The sequence below is a fragment of the Myotis yumanensis genome, unplaced genomic scaffold (assembly GCF_028538775.1).
Source record: "Myotis yumanensis isolate MYYU_CA2020_CCGP unplaced genomic scaffold, mMyoYum1.0.hap1 SCAF_1, whole genome shotgun sequence".
Lineage (NCBI taxonomy): Eukaryota > Metazoa > Chordata > Mammalia > Chiroptera > Vespertilionidae > Myotis > Myotis yumanensis.
The window spans coordinates 65184092-65208793 of NW_027223752.1; the positions used below are offsets into that span (position 1 = coordinate 65184092).

General features: G+C 41.2%; 1 protein-coding gene across 1 annotated transcript in view; it reads left to right on the top strand.

Moving 5' to 3' along the window:
- CEP152 (centrosomal protein 152) overlaps positions 1–17651 on the top strand; it is a 93983-nt gene extending 76332 nt beyond the window's left edge. The window contains exons 21-27 of the mRNA XM_070404693.1: positions 589–703; positions 3606–3773; positions 7612–7708; positions 10885–10988; positions 13105–13261; positions 13499–13602; positions 16388–17651. Of these exons, the coding sequence (XP_070260794.1) occupies positions 589–703; positions 3606–3773; positions 7612–7708; positions 10885–10988; positions 13105–13261; positions 13499–13602; positions 16388–17403 (1761 nt within the window). The 3' untranslated portion in view covers positions 17404–17651. The remainder of the gene's footprint in view (positions 1–588; positions 704–3605; positions 3774–7611; positions 7709–10884; positions 10989–13104; positions 13262–13498; positions 13603–16387) is intronic.
- The last annotated feature ends 7051 nt before the right edge of the window (positions 17652–24702 follow it).

The window sequence follows — 24702 nt, forward strand, 5'->3', positions numbered from 1 at the left end:
CGCAGGCCGATGCTCTATCCACTGAGCCAAACCAGTTTCGGCCTCAGTTTCTCTTTTTAACATTGGAATTCAACTGGCCTTCCTTTCAAAATGGTAGCATATGTTAAAATATTTAGAAACATATAGCATACTTATCTAAGTTAAAAAAAATTTTTTTACTGTTATTTTACTTTCAATTCATGGAAGGCAAAAGATTGGTATTGCAATTTCTAATGAATTTGATTCCTGCTGCAGTGAAAATGTTCTGGATTTTCAAGAGCAATTTTGATTTCACCTAGTCCAATGGTTTGATCACAGAAACTATTAAAATACTTCAAATTCATATGTATTTCCTGTCTCATAGTTGGCTGCCAGTCCTCTGCCAGATAATGTTCTAATTTGGAAAATTAGAGAGACTAGTTCGTAGTAATGACAGTATTCACATTAACACCATAGAAAAATATTGGTGATAGTTTAGGCAAGATTTGTTTCAGGGTGATGGTTTTTTGTGTTTGCGTGTGTGTGTGTGTGTGTTTAATATTAGCATGTTAAATAGAGAATTGTGTGAAGACTTTAATAGGCAATAACTATAAAGCTAATTTGTTTCAGAGAAACATGGGTGTCACCGGCCGAGGAGACCCTGGAACCCTGGTCATCCTTCCTACACCCACGTCGGGACACCATGCTCAGACCTCGGCCTCAAAACAAACAGAAGCAGAAGCTGGTAATGGGGTTTGATTCCTGCTGATCTTTGTAACATCCATAACCACAGTTCCAGAGGGTTGCTTTGAAAATAAAAGGAGAGCAAAGATGTATATAGTTTTTGAGTGAAAAAAGGTGTAATGTTACTCCTACTTGATGTGTGTCCTCCCCCTAGATTTCATTTTGCATTTAGAAGACAAAGTTGCCCTAGGCCCTCTTACGTCTATTTTTCATGGCCTTCCCTCCATTCGGAAGTGATTCTGTTTAGAAGGAGAATAATGAGAATTTTAATGGCACAGTCATATTTTTGTTCCCTGGCTTTATTGAGAAATCAAGGGCTTCACATAAGAAAATTGACAAATAGCAGACACTTTTTCATTACTGGTTTATTTCAACCATTTTTTTATTTTTTTTAAAATATATTTTTATTGATTTCAGAGAGGAAGAGAGAGGGAGAGGTAGAGACATCAGTGATGAGAGAGAATCACTGATTGGCTCCCTTCTGCAGGCCCCCCATTGGGGATCGAGCCCGCAACCCAGGCATGTTGCCCTTGACTGGAATCGACCCCGGGACCCTTCAGTCCACAGGCCAACACTCTATCCACTGAGCCAAACCAGCTAGGGCTCAACCATTTTTTTAATGGAAATGTTCCTGAAGTGTATTAGGTATTTTCTGATTTATTTGTGAGTTTCTTGTGGGCAGGGGCAGTGTTTTTATCTCTTCCTCCCTAACACATGGCAGAGTGAATGACACAGAATTTGCGGTCCTTGAGTATTTGATGAATTGACAGTTTAACTTTTCCTTAAGACTTAGAATTGTCATTATGAAGAAGAGTTGGTGTGCTGTACTGCAGCCCCTTGAAGTTTTCAGAGGTCACAGAGGACTATAGGGCTTCTATTCACTGAGCTTTTGAGCTAGGCTTGGCATGTCTTTTAGTAGTTTTCATCCCTAATAGGGGATTGGCCCCTTGCAGCCTGCTTCTTCCCCCCACATACCAACACATGCACACTCTCTCTTTGTAACCTGAAAAGAACTAAGAATTGCCAGAGCAAATCATATGTACTAAACCAATAACCTTAGTTTTCACATGTTTCTAATTCAGTAGGCAGTATTACCAGGATCCTTAGAGAACCCCTGCCTTGCCTGAGAAATCAGTCAACAGTATTTTTCTCATTGTTCATAGATCTTTTTCCCTTACTTCTAGGTTCTAGGTGGTTGAGAATATCTAATTGCTCATTAGGTGGTTGGTAATACCACCTTAATTTATATCTTGCTTCTTACTTTTCAGTGTCATTTTATGTCTGTTATCATATTTGGAATGGCCTGAGAATCATATTTGTGTGTGTGAAATGAGTAGTTTGGCTTTGGGAAATACTGTCAATATGAAAGAAATTGGACTAAGTCAAATCAGACTATAAACAAATTTATTTTTCTTCAGTCTTTTCCCCTAAAAACAACACATTAACAAATTCATTAGAAAGGATTAAATAATCCAAAACATATAGTAAGAGATAAAGTCCTTTACAATCTTACTCCCAGAGTGCCACTGTTGACTATTTGGTTATAGTCTTCTAATATCTCATTATTTTTAAAAGTAATTTAAACATTAATTATTAAATACTTGACACATACAAAAAATACATGTAATGATCGCATAAGTTACGAGGGCTGACGACCAGGAACCCACTTTAAGACTTAAGAAATAGAACATTGCCGAAACCGGTTTGGCTCAGTGGATAGAGCGTCGGCCTGCAGACTGAGGGGTCCCGGGTTCGATTCCGGTCAAGGGCATGTACCTGGGTTGCGGGCACATCCCCGGTGGGGGATGTGCAAGAGGCAGCTGATCGATGTTTCTCTCTCATCGATGTTTCTAACTCTCTCTATCTCTCTCCCTTCCTCTCTGTGAAAAATCAATAAAATATATTTAAAAAAAAAAAAAAGAAAGAAATAGAACATTACCAATACTGTTAAAGACTGCTCCCCTCCAGTTTGCATAGTTATTTATTTATCTGTTTGTCCACCCATCCATCTGCTTATTTACTTACCAACTTGCCTACATATTCATCTATCCATCCATCCATCCATCCATCTATCCATCTATCCCATTTTTGGTAGGATTATTGGTATGAACCATGAATTCATATTTTTAAAAAAAACATATTTTAAATATACGTTTTATTGACTTTTTAGAGAGAGAGGAAGGGAGAGAGAGAGAAATATTGATGAGAGAGGACCATCATCGATCAGCTGCCTCCTGCACGCTCCCTACTAGGGATGGACCCACACCCGGGCATGAGCCTGGTGCCTTCTTGGTTCCTGGGTCGATGCTCAACCGCTGAACCACACCAGCCAGACTAAAATATGTTTTATAATTCATTACTATACTAAATGTTCAAATTGTCCCAGATTTAGCTAGTGGAGCCTCTTCAAACTGGCTCCCGTGTCCTTGGGACATGCTATATATTTGAGTAATTTCTTATTTTCTGGTATAGCAAAATACTCTAGCCTCATCTTGTATATACCCTTTCCCGGTACTAGAGTCAGTCATTTCTTGAAGACTTGAGGTCCTTTTTTTAGTGGGGAATGGTATTCAATACTAAAGTCAGCATTATTTTTCATAGCAATTTAAAATAGATGGTTTTATTCAGTTTTGCACATTAAAATACTAAGTCTCAGAGAGGTTAAGTAATATTCTCCGAGTCACACACCCAGTAAAGAGTGGAAACAGGATTTAAACCCAAGTCTTTCTCTTAAGCATCATACTTTTTCCAGTTATACTGTAGCCTTTAGTTATATCATTTGGTCTCCTTTTTCCCTCCTTCCATCCCTCTCTCCCTCCTGCCCTCGTACCCTCCCTCCTTCTCTTCCTTGTAGTTCTTAGTCTAAATCGATATAAAGGTTTGCTATCATTTAATTTTTGCAGATAAGAAAAAGATCCCTGAGATTAAAGGTTCATGCTGTGGACACAGCTTCCAAGAACTTGAAAAGGCAAAGCAGGAATGTCAAGATCTGAAAAGAAAACTGGAGAAATGCTGTAGGCATCTTCAGCATTTAGAAAGGAAGCACAAAGCCGTAGTGGAAAAAATCGGAGGTTAGCATTTAAGGTGGCATTGCTACCAGTAGAAATCTCTTTGATCCTTGTTGAAATGTTCAAATGTGAATTTTTACTTAACAGGCACTGATTCTCTTTGGGAGTTAATGTAAACTAATTTGGACCTTATTTTTACTAACCAAATTATTACTGAACTCAAAAGAGGAAAATTGGAGCTCTGATGAAAAGGTCACATTCCTTTCTTCCTTTTTTGATTGAAGAGACATAGAGTGCCCATTATGTGTCAGGCAGTATTGTAGGCACTGGCGATATCGCAGTAAATGCATCAGGCAGAATTCCAGTTTAGATGGAGATATGCAAGACTGTTCTTTTCCTTCAAGAAGCTTCTTATCAAGTGAGGAGAATTGAAAACAAGTTAATCAATAATTGCAGCATTGAGTGCTACTGGCAGTATGTTCGTGTAAACTTGGAAGAAAAGATGTTAATGAACTCTTCCTCCTGTTTAGAGTTAAGGGAGGCTTGACTAAGCCGTGAAAGGTGAAGGTCTTTGCCAAAGAGAACAGCATTCTAGGCAGAGGGCAAAGGCATGAACAAAGGTGCCTGGGTCTGACCTGGTTGCCTTCCAGTTCATTTTTCACAGTGTTTTCAGGGAAATTATTTAAACGGGCATTTCTGCCATTTTCCATTGCCCTTATAAGAAAGGAAGCTATTGAGCTTATGAGGGTGCACCCTCTTACCTTTCACTCTTCACTTATATTCTGTGCTCTGTATATTCTTTACATTTGAAATAGTTAAGATTCTTGAACTGGTCAGGAATTTTCTTTTACTCCTGTAAGTACCCTGAGGATAAGGAATGTTTTGTCTTATTCACCCTTGTTGTCATGGTGCCCACTACATACCAGACAATAGTAAATGTCTGAATGAATGAAAGCCTGAATCCATGGACTCCAAATAATTGCATCATCCATAAAAGACCAGGTGGATAGATTTACTTTGTTTTTTCTACATTCACCTCTTGCTTGCCTGGGCAACCTCAGTCACTTCCTGAGTCTTTCTGCTTCCACTCTTGCCCCTCTCATCTGTTCTCCTTCAGGTAGCTAGAGCAGTGATGGCGAACCTTTTGAGCTCGGCGTGTCAGCATCTTGAAAAACCCTAACTTAACTCTGGTGCCGTGTCACATGTAGAAATTTTTTGACCTTTGCAACCATAGTAAAACAAAGACTTACATTTTTGATATTTATCTTATATATTTAAATGCCATTTAACAGAGAAAAATCAACCAAAAAAATGAGTTCGCGTGCCACCTCTGGCCCGCGTGTCATAGGTGCGCCGTCACTGGGCTAGAGCGACCTTTTACAAAGTAAATTGGGTCACCACACTCTTAAAGCCCAGGAGGGGCTGGATGTGGTCCTCAGTGAGACATACAAATACTTAATTGAAGAGTCTAAAAAGCCCTTCATGACCCAGCATCTGCTAGCCCCTCCGGCTTCCTCTTTCCCCAGCCCACGTACCCATTCATAGAGCCGTAGCATGGATTTCATTGTCTCTTTCCTCGGGACCTCTTTGCATTCCCTCCTTTTACCAGAACATCTGTCCTACCATCCTGACCATATTGCCTGGCTAGCTCCTCCCCATCTCTCTCTCAGTGCGTGCCTTCCTCAGGGAGGTAATCCCAGCCACCAGACTTGATTAGGTTCTTCTGATAGACGTCCCCCCACCACCTGTGATTTTTATAACAGTCATCATCCTTGGAGTTATTGGACGTTTATATTCTCCAAAGGAGTAGAGACTTCATGGTGACAAGGACCAAGTCCTGGACCAGCACTTAGCACAGTGTCTGGCATCGGCACACTCGGTGAACACCATTGCCTAAGAGAAGCCATCTGCATCCTCCTACTGCTTGCTAAGTCTGTTAAAGATCTATATATATAAAAGCCCAAGCGACCGTTACGACTAAATGACCAAATGACTGGTCGCTATGATGTGCACTGACCACCAGGGGGCAAACGCTCAATGCAGGAGCCCCCTGGTGGTCAGTGCGCTCCCACAGCCAACCAACCATAGTCCCTCCCCCTGGCCAGCCAATCTCCTGTGGTCCCTCCCCCCTCAGCCAGCCTCCCGCGGTCCCTCCCCAGGCCAACCAACCTCCTGGGGTCCCTCCCCCAACTGGCCTGGCCCTGATGGTCCCCGAACGGGGGTGGGGCCGGCTGGTGAACCTCCCTTGGTCCCTACCCCTAGCCCACCCTGCTGGGCTGGTCAGGCTGAGAGATCCTACCTATGCACGAATTCGTGCACTGGGCCTCTAGTAGATAATAATTACTCTAAGGCAAAAAGCATTTTAAGAATTTTGAGAAAAAAACTTTAACAGTTATAACTCCTATATAGTGATTGCTTACTTATTTAGTTTAATTGTTCAACTGTAGATGTAGATACAATGTAGCTACTATAAAATTAGGTGAAAACCAGCAATATCTGTTTTATAGAGTAAAATGACAGGGGCAGTTGGGTGTGATTATTATTTATAAATAATATTTAGCACCATTCATTGTGATCATAAAATCATTATTCTACATAGTGCTTTTTAAAAATATATATATTTTTATTGATTTCACAGAGGAAGGGAGAGGGAGAGAGAGAAACATCAATGATGAGAGAGAGTCATTGATTGGCTGCTTCCTGCACACCCCCTTACTAGAGATTGAGCCTGCAACCTGGGTATGTGCCCTTGACTGGAATGGAACTCAGGACCCTTCAGTCCACAGGTGGACACTCTATCCACTCAGCCAAACCAGCTAGGGCTACCCAGTGCTTTTTGAAGTAGATCTCTTCTGTAATTTGTGTACTTAGAAATAATCCAAGGAAGTTGGTGATTAGCTCAAAACAATGGCTGAAAAAAGGGGTCAGGGTCAGAATTTAAGTCATTCAATAGTTTCATTTTAGTGTTTGTCTTAATGTAAATCTGTTGATAATGTTTTTGCTATTGTAGTTGCTTCCTTTTTGTTTCTTAAATTCTCTTTCCACTGTCTTGGTAGCATTTATTGGAAAGTGATAGAGTAATAATGAACGGTTTAAAAATATACAAGTTAACATCAATCACTAGGGGGAATAGAGTGAATCATTCCTCAATATATGGGGTGTAATGAGAGGGTTAAGAGTAGGAGACATGAGGTGCCAAGTTTGTACTTCCTGAACAGTGGTATTGCCAGGCCCATGTAAAGTGCTGTGCATTTATTGTTTTATCTCTGTTATAATCTTCAAAGTAGGTAATACTATCCCCATTTTTCCAATGAAAAAACTCAGGTTCAGATAGTTTAAGAAATTTGCCTAAGCTCATCCAACTGGTAAGAAGTAGAGTTAGTATTTAAACCCGTGTCACTGACTGAAATTCATGGACTCCATCAGACTCCTCATCTTTTTTAAAGTTCAAGGAATTAAAAAATCTGACCTTCATTCTGAAAACAGCAGCTTCTTAAGCTTGATTTTTTAAAAATGTTGTTTTGAGGTGGTTGTTCAGTGATCATTGATATGACCATAGACTGTACACCAGGATCCATGGGAACTGGGAATTAGAAAACCTAATAGTTTCTGCAGAGCTTCAGTCTAGCTGGAAAACAAAAGAGATGCCTCTGAAACAATTGGAAACCCTTGCAGAGCAGTGTGTAACCCGAAGCAAGATGAACAAGCAGCACAGATTTTAAGTGCTAAGAAAACAGAACAGGAGTGGTCAGGTTAGGGCTCATCAGGGAATGAATGGCACAGGGAGCAACTGGAAATCCTGTAGTTTCCTCCATAAACATTTGGGTTGTGAACATAAGGGAACAGGAGGCTGAGAAAAAAAGAGATTAATTGATCAATATTCTTTAAACTTCTTTTTTAGAAGAGAATAGTAAAGTTGTTGAAGAATTAATAGAAGAAAACAATGACATGAAGAGTAAATTGGAAGAACTGAGAACACTTTGTAACTTACCACCAAGGTATACTTTTACTATTTTAAAGAAATTGCTTATTTCTAAGTATCTTTAAATTATATCAAATGTGTCGATAATATACCAGGAAAATCAATTATTGTCATTGTTATATAGTCCTATGCCATGTAACAACATTTTGCTTAATGATGGACTTCATATATGACAGTAGTCCCATCCTATCTAATAAAAGAGTAATGTGCAAATTAACCATCACTCCATCACTCCGCCAGTCCGTCACAAAGATGGCGGTGGCCACGGAGCTGGAGTGAGCAGGAGGCTTAGGTTGCCCCTGGCAATGGAGGAAGCCAAGCTTCCCTCCTGCCCTGGCCAGCCCTGAGCTCCGCTCAAGGCTACAAAATTTCAATTATAGAAGATAAATAAATCCCAGATACCTGCTTCCAGCTGCTGTAGCCTCTGCTCAAGGAGGGGCTGGGAACATTGGTTGCCAGGGGCAACCCAGGCTTCGAGCGGGACCAAGGCTACAAAGTTTCAATTATAGAAGTTAAACAAATCCCAGATACCTGCTTCCAGCCCACGGCCGTGGCCAGCCTGAACACGGCCATAAGCCCCTCACCCAGGCTGGCCAGGCACCCCAGTAGGGCCCCCAAACCCTGAAGGGGCTGTGGCTAGCCTGCAAACAGCCATCAGCCCCTCACCCAGACTGGCCAGGCATCCTAGTAGGGCCCCCACCCTTAAGGGGGTGTGGCCAGCCTGAAAACAGCTCTCAGCCCCTCACCCAGGCTGGCCACACCCCCATGGGGTGAGGGTCCCCACTGGGGGGCTTGACCAGCCTGAAAACAGCCATCAGCTCCTCACCCAGGCTGACCAGGCACCCTAGTGGGACCCCCACCGTGATCCGGGACACCCTTCAGGGCAAACCAGCCGGCCCCCACCCATGCACCAGGCCTCTATCCTATATAACAGTGGTTGTCAACCTGTGGGTCTCGACCCCTTTGGCGGTTGAACGACCCTTTCACAGGGGTCACCTAAGACCATCCTGCATATCAGATATTTACATTATGATTCATAACAGTAGCAACATTATAGTTATGAAGTAGCAACGAAAATAATTTTATGGTTGGGTCATAGCATGAGGAACTGTATTTAAAGGGCCAGAAGGTTGAGAACCACTGCTATATAATAAAAGGGTAATATGCAAATTGACCCTAACAGCAGAACAACTGGGAATGACTGGTCACTATGACACACACTGACCACCAAGGGGCAGATGCTCAATGCAGGAGATGCCCCCTAGTGGTCAGTGCGCTCCCATAGAGGGAGCTCTGCTCAGCCACAAGCCAGGCTGACGGCTGCCAGCACAGCGATGGTGGTGCGAGCCTCTCCTGCCTCCTCAGCAGTGCTAAGGATGTCCGACTGCAGCTTAGGCCTGCTCCCTGCTGGCATGTGGACATCCCCTGAGGGCTCCCGGGCTGCCAGAGGGATGTCTGACTGCCAGCTTAGGCCCAATCCCACCGGGGAGCGGGCCTAAGCGAGCAGGTGGACATCTCCCTAGGGGTCCTGGACTGGGAGAGGGCACAGACCGGGCTGAGGGATCCCCCCGAGTGCACAAATTTTTGTGCACCAGGCCTCTAGTCTATACTAATAGAGGAATATGCAAATTGTCCGAGATTTCCTCACAGTAACAGTAACGACCAAACAGAACAGCAGGCTGTGTGGGGCGACAAGGCCGGCAGGGGGCTTAATGAGGGATGACCAAATGACTGAACAGCAGGCTGTGTGGGGCAACCAAGCTGGCGGGGGTGGGGGGCAGTAAGGAGCAACCAGGCTGGTAGTGGAGGGGGTAGTTAGGGGTGACCAGGCAGGTGGGGGGGGGCAGTTGGGGTGACCAGGCCAGCAGGGGAGCAGTTAGGGGCGATCAGGCCAGCAGGCAGAGGCAATTAGGGGTGATCAGGCTGCCAGGGGGGCAGTTAGGGGCAATCAGGTAGGCAGGCGGGTGAGCAGTTAGGAGCCAGCAGTACCAGATTGTGAGAGGGATGTCTGACTGCTGGGGATCGGGCCTAAACCGGCAGTCAGACATCCCCTGAGGGGTCCCAGGTTGCAGGCTGGGCTGAGGGAACCCCCCCCCCCCCCGGCACGAATTTTGTGCACCAGGCCTCTAGTTAGATTATAATGGAGCTGAAAAATTCCTCTTCCTAGTGACCTCATAGCTGTTGAAATGCAACACTTTATTCACATGTTTGTGGATATGCTGGTGTAAACAAACCTGCTGAGTCATACAAACATATAATACATACAATTATGTACAGTGCATAATACTTGGTAATGGTAATAACTATGTTACTGGTTTACGTTTATTATGTTTCTTGGTTGCATCATTATTTCTTGTGCTTGATTTAATCTCATGCTGTTTCGTACAGTGACAGGTGTACAGGCTTGTAGCCTAGGAGCAATAGGCTACACCATATAGGCTAGGTCAGCTGTGGGCAAACTACGGCCCGCGGGCCGGATCCGGCCCGTTTGAAATGAATAAAACTAAAAAAAAAAAAAGACCGTACCCTGTTATGTAATGATGTTTACTTTGAATTTATATTAGTTCACACAAACACTCCATCCATGCTTTTGTTCCGGCCCTCCGGTCCAGTTTAAGAACCCATTGTGGCCCTCGAGTCAAAAAGTTTGTCCACCCCTGAGTTAGGTGTATAGTAGGCTATGCCATCTAGGTTTGTGGAAGGGCACTCTGTGATGCTTGCACAATGATAAAATTGCCTAATGACACATTTTCCAGAACATACCCTGATCATTAAGTGGTGCATAACTGTGTGGCACAAAGTATAAAAAAGAGGAAAATCTTCCAAAATCCTATCCCTAGGATACCCTCATTTAACCTATTGTTTTATATCATTTGGGCTCTTTCATATACACATACCATGTGCACATGTTCTAAAAATTGAGAACATTGTAAAAGCTATTTTGTAATCTTTATTAACATTTCCCACCTCATTATATACTCTATAATATGCTGCATTGATTTTCATCATGTGGATTTTACCACAACTTTACTTAAGTAACCATAACATTTCAATTGTTTTTATTTTTCTCCTATTTTAAATCTCTATATTATAAAGATTCTCCTATGTGAACTTTTAAGCACATTTCAGTTTATCTTATTGGAATTTATAGATAGAAGTTTTTCACTTACATCCTGTGCTGTTTGTGTTTAGGTCATTGTCAGAAGGGGCCATTGAACATGCTTGCCTGCCGTGCAATCAGGGGGCCTTGGAAGAGCTTCGTGAGCAGTACATTAAAGCAGTGAAAAAAATCAAGCGTAAGTCCCTAGAGAGAGTCCCATGATTTTCAAGTGGTTTGGGCCTTTTTGTTACTGACAAAAGTAATTTTGGGGAATTTTTCAAGCTACTTTGTCCTAGACTCTTACCAGCTTGCATAAGAGAACATTGATACCTTTCTTTTTTTAAAAAAAATATATTTTATTGATTTTTTACAGAGAGGAAGGGAGAGGGATAGAGAGTTAGAAACATTGATGAGAGAGAAACATTGATCAGCTGCCTCCTGCACACTCCCCACTGGGGATGTGCCTGCAACCAAGGTACATGCCCTTGACCAAAATCGAATCTGGGACCCTTGAGTCCGCAGGCTGACGCTCTATCCACTGAGCCAAACCGGTTAGGGCAATACCTTTCTTAATTAAACAGTAATGGATCATTTTGCCCAAGTAATTTCTTTTGGAAGTGACATAGAGGATAGAGTCGTTTTATATTGTTGATTATTCTGTTTCTTTTTTGGACACTGATATTAAACTAAAAATGTTATAATCTTATAACTTAACTGGTAGCAACGAAACTGTCACCTGAGTGTTAAATTATTTTTTACTACCATCAACTTTTAAGGACCAGGGAAAATGGATCTAGTTAGGAGTCGTTCTCTTGTTTCTCATTATTTTGACAATGCACTAAGTTGTAGATGTATTTGTTTGCCAAATCCTTTACAGTCCTAGGTGGTGCAGCACACCGTGCAGAGCGTTTCTTCAGTTATGTTTTCCTAGTAGCACGGATACCTCCTGGTTTTTAATTACAATAATTATTGCATAGAATGTGTGTGTCCCAGAACAATAACCAACACTTATATAGAAGAAATGTATACTTACATCCTAATACTGCATTCATTTTTAACAAAAGGAGTGGAGCAGGTCTCAAGTTCCGAATATAATTGGTAGGTCATGAGAATCATGTGTAGATGTTTGCAAAGCCCATTTAGTATCAGTTTAAGAGGATTTGCTTCTCAGTTGCCGCTTATATTGATAGAGGCTCTATTACTACAAACAAGGCAATTTTTGTTACCAATCATATTAATTGGGAAGTGAAATTTTAAGTATTTTTCTACCCTAATATAACGTGTGTGTGTGTGTGTGTGTGTGTGTTTACATTTTAGAAGTTGGTTGAAAATTTTGTGTTGACATGTACTTTGTTTTCATTTTTTCCACTTCAGATAGTGAAAAGTAGTCTATAAGTATTTTTGCAGAGAACATGTGATTTTTCAGGACAAGCTTACTGTCCTCTGTAAATTGGAATCTTTAATGTAACAGGGGTGTTGATATTCTAGATGGAGGATGAGGGCCTGGGCTTGGTAACAAAAGTCAACCTTAGCTAAAGGTACTCCCAATCAAAGCATGTCGAGTTACCGATAAAAAGAGGTTTCGAAAGCTTGTGGACTATTTTAAATGTGAATTCAGAAGGCAACGTGAGTCCCATTCCTTTCCCTGCAGTAGCACTGTGTACCTCTCTCTCGTGGATGGTGAGATTCCATGTAGTTGGATGCTCACCGGTGCTGAAAGGATTGAATACATGAAGAAATATGGATTTTCAGAGCACAAGGAAACAGAAGACTCTGTGTCTCTTCAGCTCCTTTTGCCTCCTTCTGTGTCTGCTATCTCCTCCTTTCTGGCTCCCCTTTCTCTTTTTCTCTTTTAATCAGACCTAATAGACAAGTAAAATGCATACAGGGTGGGGCAAAAGTAGGTTTACAGTTTATCCTTGTGTCATTATTTCTGAATTATTGTATTTTCCATATGAACAACTGTAAGCCTACTTTTGCTCCACCCTGTGTTTATGGTCTTTTTCTTATCTCAGTGTTTTAGAAGAGGACAAAATCTCCCTGGGGAATGTGCTGTGTGTCCTTACCATATGTGGCAGTCATCATTCTGGGAAAACTTTTAGATTCCTTTGCCTTTGAGTCTACCAAAATAGTGATCAGAAATATTCCCTTTTAATGACTGTGGAAAAGTGCAGTGTTTAAATTATACCTGTAATCAGTTCATCTCTTAGAAAATTGGTCTGAAGTCTGCGTCTCTTGTTTTTAAAGAACTGGTAACAAACGTGCCTCTGTGGGGATTTCTCTGCCCGCCCCCCCCCCCCCCCCCCCCGCAGGTGACATGCTGCGGTACATTCGGGAGAGTAAGGAGAGAGCTGCAGAAATGGTCAAGGCAGAGGTGTTGCGAGAACGTCAAGAAACCATCCGTAAGATGCGCACGTACTATTTGACCTGCCTCCAACAGATCTTGCAGGATAATGGGAAACAGGAGGGGTAAGCTTAAACAAGCATCATGTCCTTAGAGTACCATGACGCATGTTGTTTTTTAAGCATTTTGCTTAATCATGCTATTAACTGTTTCTGCGTGATCAGCCCTTGGGGTTAAGAGAGGCTCAAAGGCTGTGCTGCCCTAATGTTGGCAGAGCTAATAGGAAAACACAAGTTCTGGGGTGAAGGAAACTCATTTTTCCCCTTAAACTATATTAATTTAATGTTCTGGAATTCCCACAGAGCTGAGAAAAAGATTATGAATGCTGCTAGCAAACTTGCTACAATGGCAAAGCTGCTGGAAACACCTATTGCAAACAGATCCCAGAGCAAAACTACAGCGTCAGGTATGTCAACATGAGTCACTTGAGGGGTTTTCTCTCTCTCTCTTTTTGATACTTAATATTTTTCAAATGAAAAAAAAAAAAACCCACAGGAAATGTAAGGAGTGAGAAGTAATTTATTAACTTCTGTGTGTTTTTTACTTAAACTGGAAATGTGCAAAACAATGTTGTTTCCAGCTCAAGTAGGCAGACTCAGCAAACCCATCAGCTTCCTTTTGCTGCTTCCAACCCTAGAAATGGTAGAAAAGATGGTAAACAACAACTATAAACGAAGAAATTACAACTGGGCTTAGAAAAGTGTGGTTGGTGGGCCAGAAGCCATGAGAAATCCTGAAAGAAAGAAGACAGTCGAAGATTGAGGAGGGGAGCCTCAGTTCAGAACTGCCAGAGATGATAGCCACAGCAGGAGCAATGTCAGAACTGTCCCACAGAAGAAGGTGGTGATGTTGCAGGAGAAGTAAGCCTGGGCCATCCCACCAGGAAAACTAGTTGGGGTTCTAGAACAGCAGGATCCAAATGGGGTCACCCTCTTCATTTCTCCTCCTCGCCCTTCCCCAACCCCAATATTGGGCTAGGTCAGAGCAACAGGAAGAAGGGCCTAGAAGCAGGGCAGTGCTCTGGGTGGCCAGCCACATCAAGTTGGCGCGGAGTGGGAGCCCACATGCTCAGAGGACCAGCTTTTGTATTTTTTAATTTAATGTTTTTTATCCTCACCTGCGGATATGTTTATTGATTTGATAGAGAAAGAGAGAAACGTTGATGTGAGAGAGAAACATCGATCAGTTGCCTCCCAAATGCACTCCTATTGGGGATCAAACCCATGACCTAGGTATGTGCCCTGACTGGGAATCAAATCCGCAACCTTTTGGTGTATGGAACAATGCTTCAACCAACTGAGCCACCTGGCCAGGGCCAGAGTACCAGGTTTTAGGTCTTTCTACCCTGCAGCTCATTTCTTCCCATTCCATTCCCAACTCCTTTAAACCAACAGCAAAACAGCTCATTTAGGACATTTGAAAGGTAAGCATTCAACCAAGAATCATCACATGTTTATAGAAAGCCAGTACCATGAAAAAAGGCACCAAACTCAAAATAAAACAAAACAAAACAAATAAACAGAACTTATACCTAAGGAAATAGAACTCGTAGAACAAACAGCAGGACCTGAGAATGTTAGAAAAGTATAGTATGCTCAGAAAAATGTAAGAGAATATTGTAGTGGAAATTAACAATATGCTAAGATTTTTATTATTTTCAAGGAGAGGATATAGATACTGGTAATTCTAGCCATTGCTAGAAAAATATAGGTTTAAGTATGTGTATTGAAATTTAAGGATAACCAATAGGGAAATAGAAATAGAGTATGTAACCTTCAAATTGGTAGGGGAAAAACTTGGAAGATGATGTTTTTAATCTAACAAAATCAAGAAAGAGGAAAAATACAACTAGAAAGCATGGGTAAGTAGGAAACAATGATTGGTTGAAATATCAACATTCACATCAAATGTGAATAGCTTAAACTCACTTATTAAGAGACCACAACTTGCAAACGGTTTTTTAAAAATCCAGACATATGTTACTTCCACAGGAAGAACATTTAAAATTCAAAATAAAAGGATGGAGGGTGACATACCTAGTAAAGGCAGTGCTGATAATAGAAAAATTATAGAGTTAAATGCAATATTAGGAAAATTACAGAGTTTTAGCATTAAAAGGGACCAAAGTTCATGATAAAGGAATTGCCTCCCAAGAAGCTATGTAAATGATTTCTTTTTCTACCAAAAAAAAAAAAAAAAAAAAAAAGCTTTAGAATATGTAAAGCAACAGCTGGTGAAAATACATGAAAGCATTGGTAAATTCCACATGGGTGGGGGCGGGGTGGGATTTGGACTCTGGGAAGCTCCAGGCAGAAATTGTTCAGGAAACTGAGTCTGATATTGGTAAATGTGATTATTTGTGTAAATTTTGGAATGGTAATGTGAACCTTGGGTAGAAAAGGGCAGTCGCATATAATAAGAAAAAGGTTTTTCTGGATTTGGAGCAGTAGGGTGCAAATAATGTTCCCAGTCGAAGCCCTTTTCAGGGACTGTGGGGACAAGCTGTACTCTTCTGAGGCAGTTGCCTCTGATTCTGTGCCGTGTGGCTACTGTGCCTCTGGTCAGATTTGATGCCTTAGCTCCGTGGTCGGCAAACTGCGGCTCACGAGCCACATGCGGCTCTTTGGCCCCTTGAGTGTGGCTCTTCCTAAGCCTTAGGAGTACCCTAATTAAGTTAATAACAATACCTGCCTATATAGTTTACGTTTAAAAAATTTGACTCTCAAAAGAAATTTCAATCGTTGTACTGTTGATATTTGGCTCTGTTGACTAATGAGTTTGCCGACCACTGCCTTAGCTGATTAAATGAGAAACTCCGATTAGTTTGTGCTGTGTGTGTGGGCAGTGGGGTTCTTCCAGTCAACTTTCTTCATCAGAAACTCCATATCAGAACAGGACTGGAAACGTCGCAGTTGGCTCTTAAAATGCTATAACATCTGTTGCAGAAAATAATAGACCCGATGGATAGCAATAATACTGTATCAGATTTCAATAACAAAATTACCTACCTTGTTCTAATGGATATATGTAAAAGAGGATTTTAACATGTTGACATTGATGTATTTCTGAGAGTGATTCAAATAAATATGCCTTCTTTGGGAATACATAAAAATGTAGTTTTTGTCCTCTTTCAACGTTAACTTTCTGCTAGTTTTACGCTCCCCTAATTTTGTGTTCCTTGTATATTGTAGTACTGACCCTGACTTCAGAGATAATTGGTGTTGAAAAATCAAAAAGTAATGACGTGGACCGGACTCTACCGGGTCACACTGAAAGCAAATCAAACAGTATGAAAACTCTCCCCAAAAGTACGTGCGACCAGGTTCCCAAGAGGCGGTCTGCTTGCGACCTTCGGAGGCGGCTGGAGGCGGCGGAGCTTGGGGACCCAAAGCACGTGAGTCCCAAAGGGTCGCGTGCAGACTTTCAGGGTGGGGACTGCAGTCACAAACATCTGCACGCGTCGCCAGGAGCTGCCTCTCCCGAGTTTGTCCCTTGGGAAGGCGAAGGGGGCTATGGTTTGCACAGGAAGAAAGACCTCCTCAGTGACGCCAGCTCGGGCTCGTGTCTGCCGGCAGCCGAATACCCCTTCCTCGGACCCTTCGGAAGCAAGTCCTCGCCGAGAAACGGCCCCGCTCTTTCCGAGTCGGGATCCGCACACATAACTTGTCGGAGTCCTAATGAAAGACTCGGCTTCACAGTCTACAAGTGTGTTCCACCCACTGAAAGGGAATCGGACAAAAGTGAGGGTCTGGGTGTCGAGGAAGCTCCGGTCAAGGACAGCGGGGACCCCGGCGCCTCGCTGGGCTGGCATTCCAGCAGCGCCACCTTGCCCTGCAGCAGCCCCGAGGCATCCTTTCTCCGAGACACTCTGGAGGTGCTCGCTGGGGCTGGTCATTTCAAACAGTTTTTAGCAGCCGGTTGCCTTTCAGAGAAAGAGAAAAATCATAAGAATTCTCCACCGATGCAGTGCCGGACTGGTCGCACTCCAGACCTGTCCGAAGAAGCCATGTATGCCCAGCCGGGGAAGACCAGCATGACCCCTGGACACCCAGCTCATCCTAAGGCGGATATATTGGCGGCAGATTTCAAACAGCTGAGCAGTGCAGAGCCGTCTTCAGCGCATCGGCAACCTTCGAGAAGGCCGATGGCCCCTCTGTCCAGCCAGCAGGACAGCGGCTTCGACAGCCCCTTTGTCAATCTTGACTAATCGTTGTACAGTATTTAAGAAGAATATATTGGCAAGAAAACTGGAAGGGAAGACTTCATACTGAAAAATGTTTTGAGATGTTTTAGTAACATCTATTCTATGAGTAAAGTATTCCCATAAAACTACTTGAGATATTCATGTCGCCTTAATCTCCCAAAGGCCTGATAGTGTCTGTGTAATCTGTTTCCGTGTGGTGTTTATATTTGGTTGCTAAACCATCTATTTTTTTATACTTACAAATTAGCTCTCTGTGCACTGTTAAATTATTTAAATAAACTTGCATATGGTCTATAGAGTTGTCACGAATTATTTTGTAACTCATGATATTGAAATGTTATACTGACATTATGTTTGAAATTCATCCAGAAAAAAATGTAAACTTTGATGATTTGTGTATATGATCAGCCAAATTTAATTTTTTAAATTGGCAATATTTAATGAGGCTATATACTCACCTACACATATCTTTCCTGGAAGTATCTTCTCAAAATTTTTATTCTTGCTTTCAATCTGTAGAAAAGAGGTTTTGTAAGGATTGCCACAAAATATGTAGCGGTGTCCTGGTTGTATTGTTTAGAATAATAGTATACATTTTTTAGTTGGCATTTGCATTATGTCATCTCTTCTAGGACATCCAGAGAAAGACTTTCTTTGTCTCCTTTATGGTTTCATAGTCTTTCTTTTAGTTAAAATACCACTTTTTAAAAAATGGAAACGATAGGCCCTATCACGTAGCAAATAATTTTTAGCTGTTAGATTTTTATGTTCATTTATATGATAGAAATTGGCTAAGTTATTAATGCTGTGTGCCAAAGGTCATAACTTTAAACCATGTAGAAATGAATGACCAGCTGAATACTGTTGTTTTTAGAGGAATCTTTTACAGATTCTAAGAGGTGCGTATGAAAGTGTTGGTGTATGCAGGTGCTTCTCTCAAACCATGTATGGACAGTATATGTGGTTTGATTCAATATAGTTTCCACCCAGAACCAGGCTAACATGGGTGTTGGTGGGATGGGTGGCAAATGCATCCTCCTCCTGCTGTGAATCATCTCTAAAAGCAAGAACCTGGAACAAAACCTTCTGGAGCTTGGAAAGCTATGTCACCTCATCTGGTGACCGGATGTAGAGAGAGAAGCCTGAAAACTAGCCCGGATTTCAGTGCTTGAGTTGACATGCAGTTAGGGAAAGGAACATGGCATCTCTTCAAAGTCTCACTTCTGTTCCCGAGGATCAGTGCCCCTTGTCTAATAGTTTGGCTGGAATTTTTGACTCTAGGAAAACTCCTAAACCAGCTGAATTTATGGGTCTGGTTGGTGATTGATCTGTTGAAGCTCTGGGTGTAACTGAACTCAGACTCTAGCTCATTGCTCACCTACCTTTTCATCTTTTGTTTGTTTTAAAACCTTGTCAGATATTGACATCCTCAGCATCAAGGTCGACATTGGAGATCATGCTTTCTGCTCCTCTTAGGGTGTCTCTAATCTCTTTTGATATCATAATTTCAACCTAATTTTTTTATATCCATATTTCATTCTATTCAATAGGATTAAGTTACCTTATTTCAAACACCTTACACACAACCACCAAGGAAGGTATACACAGACAACTGTGCAAACGAAGGGATTGCACAGCCAAACCAGCACAGTGATTTGCATCTGAAGGATGATGTCAGAACAGAATGGAAGCGGGAGCTCCACGGACAATACGGTCACATAAATTTAACTTCATCATGGTCTTTAATCTTTTTTAGGTGCTGCTGGGTTCTGTTTGCTAATATTGTGTTAGGGACTTTCATGTGTATGCTCACAAAGGATGTCAGTCTCTAGCTTTCTTGGGATAACTTTGTCTTGCTGTGATAAAAAGGTGATACTGGTCTCATAGAATGGGTTGGTTGGAAAGTGGTTCCCTGCCTCTGTTTTCTGGAAGAATGTGTATAGAATTGGTATTATTATTTAAATACTGGATAGGTCACTATGTGAAATTTTGGTTTCTTTGACCCCCTCCCCCCTATTTTTCTGTTTCCTATTAAATTGATTTTTCTCCCCTCCGATCTTTATTTTCTTTCTAATACTTGCTTTAGGTTTAATTCACTCTTATTTGTCTGTTCTTAAAGTGGAAGCTTAGATTATTGATGTGAAACCTTTTCTACTATACCTATAGTAGAAACCTCTAAGTACTATTTAAACCTCTAAGTACTATTTAAGTCATCTCTTGTAAATGTTGAGATGTTGTGCTTTTTTTTTATTTACCAGGTAGTTCAAAATATTTTCTAATTTCCCTTGTGATTTTTTTTGACCCATAGGTTATATAGAAATATGTAACTTCATTTCTAAGTATTAAGGATTTTCCAAATTTCTTGTTGTTGTTTATTTTTAGTTTTTTGTCATTGGAGAATATACTTTGAATGATTTAAATTCCTTTAAATTTCTTGAGACTTGTTTTATGGCCTGGTGTATAGTTTATGCTGGAGAATGGTTACACCTGAAAAAAATGTGTACAGTATTCTCCTGTTTGATGGAGTATTAAAAACTGTCAGTTAGGCCCTAGCTGGTTTGGCTCAGTGGATAGAGCATCCACCTGCAGACTGAAGGGCCCCAGGTTTGATTCTGGTCAAGGGCATGTACCTTGGTTGCAAACTCCTCCCTGCCCCAGGCCCTGGCCTGGGCCTGTGCAGGAGGCAACCAATCGATGTGGTTCTCTCACATCGATGTTTCTCTCTGTCTTTCCCTTTCTCTTCCACTCTCTCTAAAAATCAATGGAAAAATATCCTTGGGTGAGGATTAAAAAAAAAAAAAGATCAAGTCATTGGTTGATAGTAGTGCTCAAGTCTGTGATAGCCTTGCTTATTTGTGCCTATTCTGTTAATTATAAAAAATGTGATATTGTAATTTCCAGCAATAATTGTTAAAGTGTCTATTTCTCCTTTCAAGTGAGACCATGCTGTAGGGGGGCTTTCCATGCTGATCAGAGGAAGCAGGCAGGGAAGCCAGGAAGACAGTGTCCTGGTACAGTTAGGCAGGAACAAGGCCAGAGCCAGGGTAGAAATGGTAGAAAAGAAGGAGAATATCTCAGCACTGGGCTGAACAGGACCTGCTGCCTGACTGAATACAAGGTCAAGCGCAAAAGAAGCACCAAAAGAGGATTAGAGCTGGAATGATTGTGAAGATCATTGTGCTGTTCATCAACAGGTAGTGGGAAATCAGGAAGAAAACGGGACATGGTGAATTGAACTGGACGTACCTTCCCTTCAATACTACAACGCCTGTGCTCTGGTGGCCACACACTAATGTTAAAACTAATTTACAGACACTTAACTGCACGCAGAGCATTGTGCCAAGTAGCTCATTAGCTCATTAAATCCTCACAACAGTCTTTGAAGTAGGCTCCATATGACACTTTTTAGATGAATGAAACTGAGGCTTAGAGGGGTTAAATAATTTGCTCAAAGCTAACACAGCTAACACATGGGCAGAGCCAGAAATCACACCCAGGTCTTTTTTTTTTTTTTTAAATAAACTTTTCACTTAAAATAGTTTTAGGTTTACAAAAAAAGTTAGAAAGATATTACAGAGAGTCTCCAAATGCATCTCACCCAGACTCCCCTATTGTTAGCATCTTACATCACTATGATGTATTTGCCACAACTACTATAAAGAACCAATTTCACCAACGTCTTTTTTTCTTTTTCCTCCAGAGCCCATAGTCTTAATCCCTATCCTGTCTATTTGGCTTGGCTTATAGGTGAGCTGGAATTCACTTTAAAAGGGGAGTTCTTTCCTTTTTCCTCTCCTTCCACTTCTCCTCTGTGCTCCTGAGAAGGAAAATGAGTTCAGCAGGCTTTTCCACATGTGAAATCCTTTTAACTTGCTTTCTTGGTAGAATATGGGGGGGAGGGGGGGGAAGGTCTTACTCTTTAGTGGAGATTTATGGAATATGACATGTGGAGGTTGTGTTGCAACTCAGAATTTACCAACACAATTGGAAAATCTATAACACAATAGAGTCATCTTTTGTAATTTTAAAATTCAACCAATAATAGTTCATCTAAAAATAAAAAATAGAGGACATTTAGAAATTTCCTAGCAGTAAATAAGTCATTCTGAAGCTTCTTGATATTATTATGACAACATTTTTCCTTAAGGACCGGAACAGGAAATTAATTGGAAATCAAAATAGTAATAGCATTAAAGAGAAACTTTATTTACAAAAGTAACATAAACTGAAAGACTTCTTTCATAAAATTCAACAATAATATGAAAACTCAGAGACTGAGTTAAATCTTGTGCTCTTAGAAATGTCTGATGAGTAAATTGAATAGAACCAACAAAAAAAATGTGGTTTTTAAAATTATCTTGTTTGGGTTTAGGCACAGACCTTGTCGGAAAGATTTTGTTTTCTCACAAGAAGTTTGATTTCACAATTTTTTTTTCTTTCTTTTTTTTTTTTTTTAGCTTTCTCTGTTCTTTTTTTTTTCTTTTTTATTAAATCTTTATTGTTCAGATTATTACATTTGTTCCTCTTTTTTTCCCCCCATAACTCCCCTCCTTCCAGCTCCCACCCCACCCTCCGCCCTCACTCCCCACCCACTGTCCTCATCCATAGGTGCACAATTTTTGTCCAGTCTCTTCCCGCATCTCCCACACCCCTTTCCCCCCCAAGAATAGTCAGTCCATTCCCTTTCTATGTCCCTGATTCTATTATAATCACCAGTTCATTCTGTACATCAGATTATTTATTCACTTGATTCTTAGATTCACTTGTTGATAGATGCATGTTTGTTGTTGATAATTTGTATCTTTACCTTTTTCTTCTTCCTCTTCTTAAAGGATACCTTTCAGCATTTCATATAATACTGGTTTGGTGGTGATGAACTCCTTTAGCTTTTCCTTATCTGTGAAGCTCTTTATCTGACCTTCAATTCTGAATGATAGCTTTGCTGGATAAAGTAATCTTGGTTGTAGGTTCTTGGTATTCAGCACTTTGAATATTTCTTGCCATTCCCTTCTGGCCTGCAAAGTTTCTGTTGAGAAATCAGCTGACAGTCTTATGGGTATTCCCTTGTAGGTAATTGAGTCTCTTTCTCTTGCTGCTTTTAAGATTCTCTCTTTGTCTTTTGCTCTTGGCATTTTAATTATGATGTGTCTTGGTGTGGTCCTTTTGGATTCCTTTTGTTTGGGGTTCTTTGCGCTTCCTGGACCTGTAAGTCTATTTCTTTCACCAGGTGGGGGAAGTTTTCTGTCATTATTTCTTCAAATAGGTTTTCTTTCTTTTTTTTTTTTTTTTTAAATATATTTTATTGATTTTTTTACAGAGAGGAAGGGAGAGAGATAGAGAGTTAGAAACATCGATGAGAGAGAAACTTCGACCAGCTGCCTCCTGCACATCTCCTACTGGGGAGGTGCCCGCAACCCAGGTACATGCCCTTGACCGGAATCGAACCCGGGACCTTTCAGTCCACAGGCTGACGCTCTATCCACTGAGCCAAACCGGTTCTGGCCAAATAGGTTTTCAATATCTTGCTGTCTCTCATCTTCTGGCACCCCTATAATTCTGATGTTGGTACGTTTGAAGTTGTCCCAGAGGCTCCTTACACTATCTTCGTATTTTTGGGTTCTTTTTTCATTTTGCTTTTCCGGTTGGGTGTTTCTCGCTTCTTCGCATTTCAAATCTTTGACTTGATTCTTGCGCTCCTCTGGTCTGCTGTTGGGAGTCTGTATAATATTCTTTATTTCAGTCAGTGTATGCTTACTTTCTAGATGGTCCTTTATCACACCATCGAGGGTCTCATTAGATTTCCTGTACATCTCATCAAGTTTATCGACAGACTCTAGAAGCCTCTTGAGAGATCTCAAAAGTGTGGTTCTGAACTCAATATCCTCCCTTGATAGTTTTGTCCTGTTTCTTTGTCTCCGCATTTTTTACGCTTTCTTGGTACACCCCCTAGTGGTCTTTGTGCGCAGTCTTGTTGTAGTTAAGCCTTGATTGTTGTAGTTAATACTAGAGGGATTTGACCTCCAGGCCAACTGGCTGTTGATTTCACAATTTTATTAATCATGTTGTGTACGTAGTATACTGACCAGATTCTCCTCCTGGTGCTTCCCGACCTCATGCGCCCTAGAGTCGGAGTTCATTTGTATAAGGACAGAGTGAACCCACTTTATGTGTGATCACAATGGCCCTATAGGTATTAATGGCTCAGTTTCACAATTTACTCTGCAAAGTCTACAAGACTTAGATTATTGTTAGTTACTTTGATTCTGTGATTCTAAGTTGTTTCTGACTTTCCCATGAATTCAGGTTTCTGTTTTAATTAGTTAAAAATTTTCCAAAAAATTTTTTAAAATTAAATTTATTGGGATGACGTTGGTCAACATGAACATATAGGTTTCAGGTGTGGCTTTCTATGTTACAAGATCTGTACATTGCACCATGTGCCCACCACCCAAACCAAAATTCTTACCTGTTTGGTTTCTTAAGGTTTGGCCTAGGTATAAACACAAATAATAATGTATGCTTTTGGATACCTGTAATGGAGCAGTCATCATATTAAGCTTCATACATACACTTTGTCCTAATCCTTTCAACAGCCTTTTAAAAAATATATATATATTATTATTATTATTATTTTTTTTTAAATATATTTTTTTATTGATTTTTTACAGAGAGGAAGGGAGAGAGATAGAGAGTTAGAAACATCGATGAGAGAGACATCGATCAGCTGCCTCCTGCACATCTCCTACCGAGGATGTGCCCGCAACCCAGGTACATGCCCTTGACCGGAATCGAACCTGGGACCTTTCAGTCCGCAGGTCGACGCTCTATCCACTGAGCCAAACCGGTTTCGGCAATATATATATATTATTGATTTTTTTTACAGAGAGGAAGAGAGAGGGATAGAGAGTTAGAAACATCAATGAGAGAGAAACATCGATCAGCTGCCTCCTGCACACTCCCCACTGGGTATGTGTCTGCAACCAAGGTACATACCCTTGGCCGGAATCAAACCTGGGACCCTTGAGTCCACAGGCCGACGCTCTATCCACTGAGCCAAACCAGTTAGGGCTCAACAGCCTTTCAAATTGCGTCTTCTTATCCTCATTTGACCGATGAGGAAGGCTTGAAAGGTGAAGGTGCTTGCACAGGGATTCTCTGTGGCTGAGCAGGTAACTACAGTGGCCATAAATGTGAAGGTGCATATCAGCCCATATGCTCAGCAAACATTGTCTTTAAACCAAAGCCATACATTTCTAGCATTGATATTGCTTCCCCCTCAAGAACAATATATGTGTCATTAAT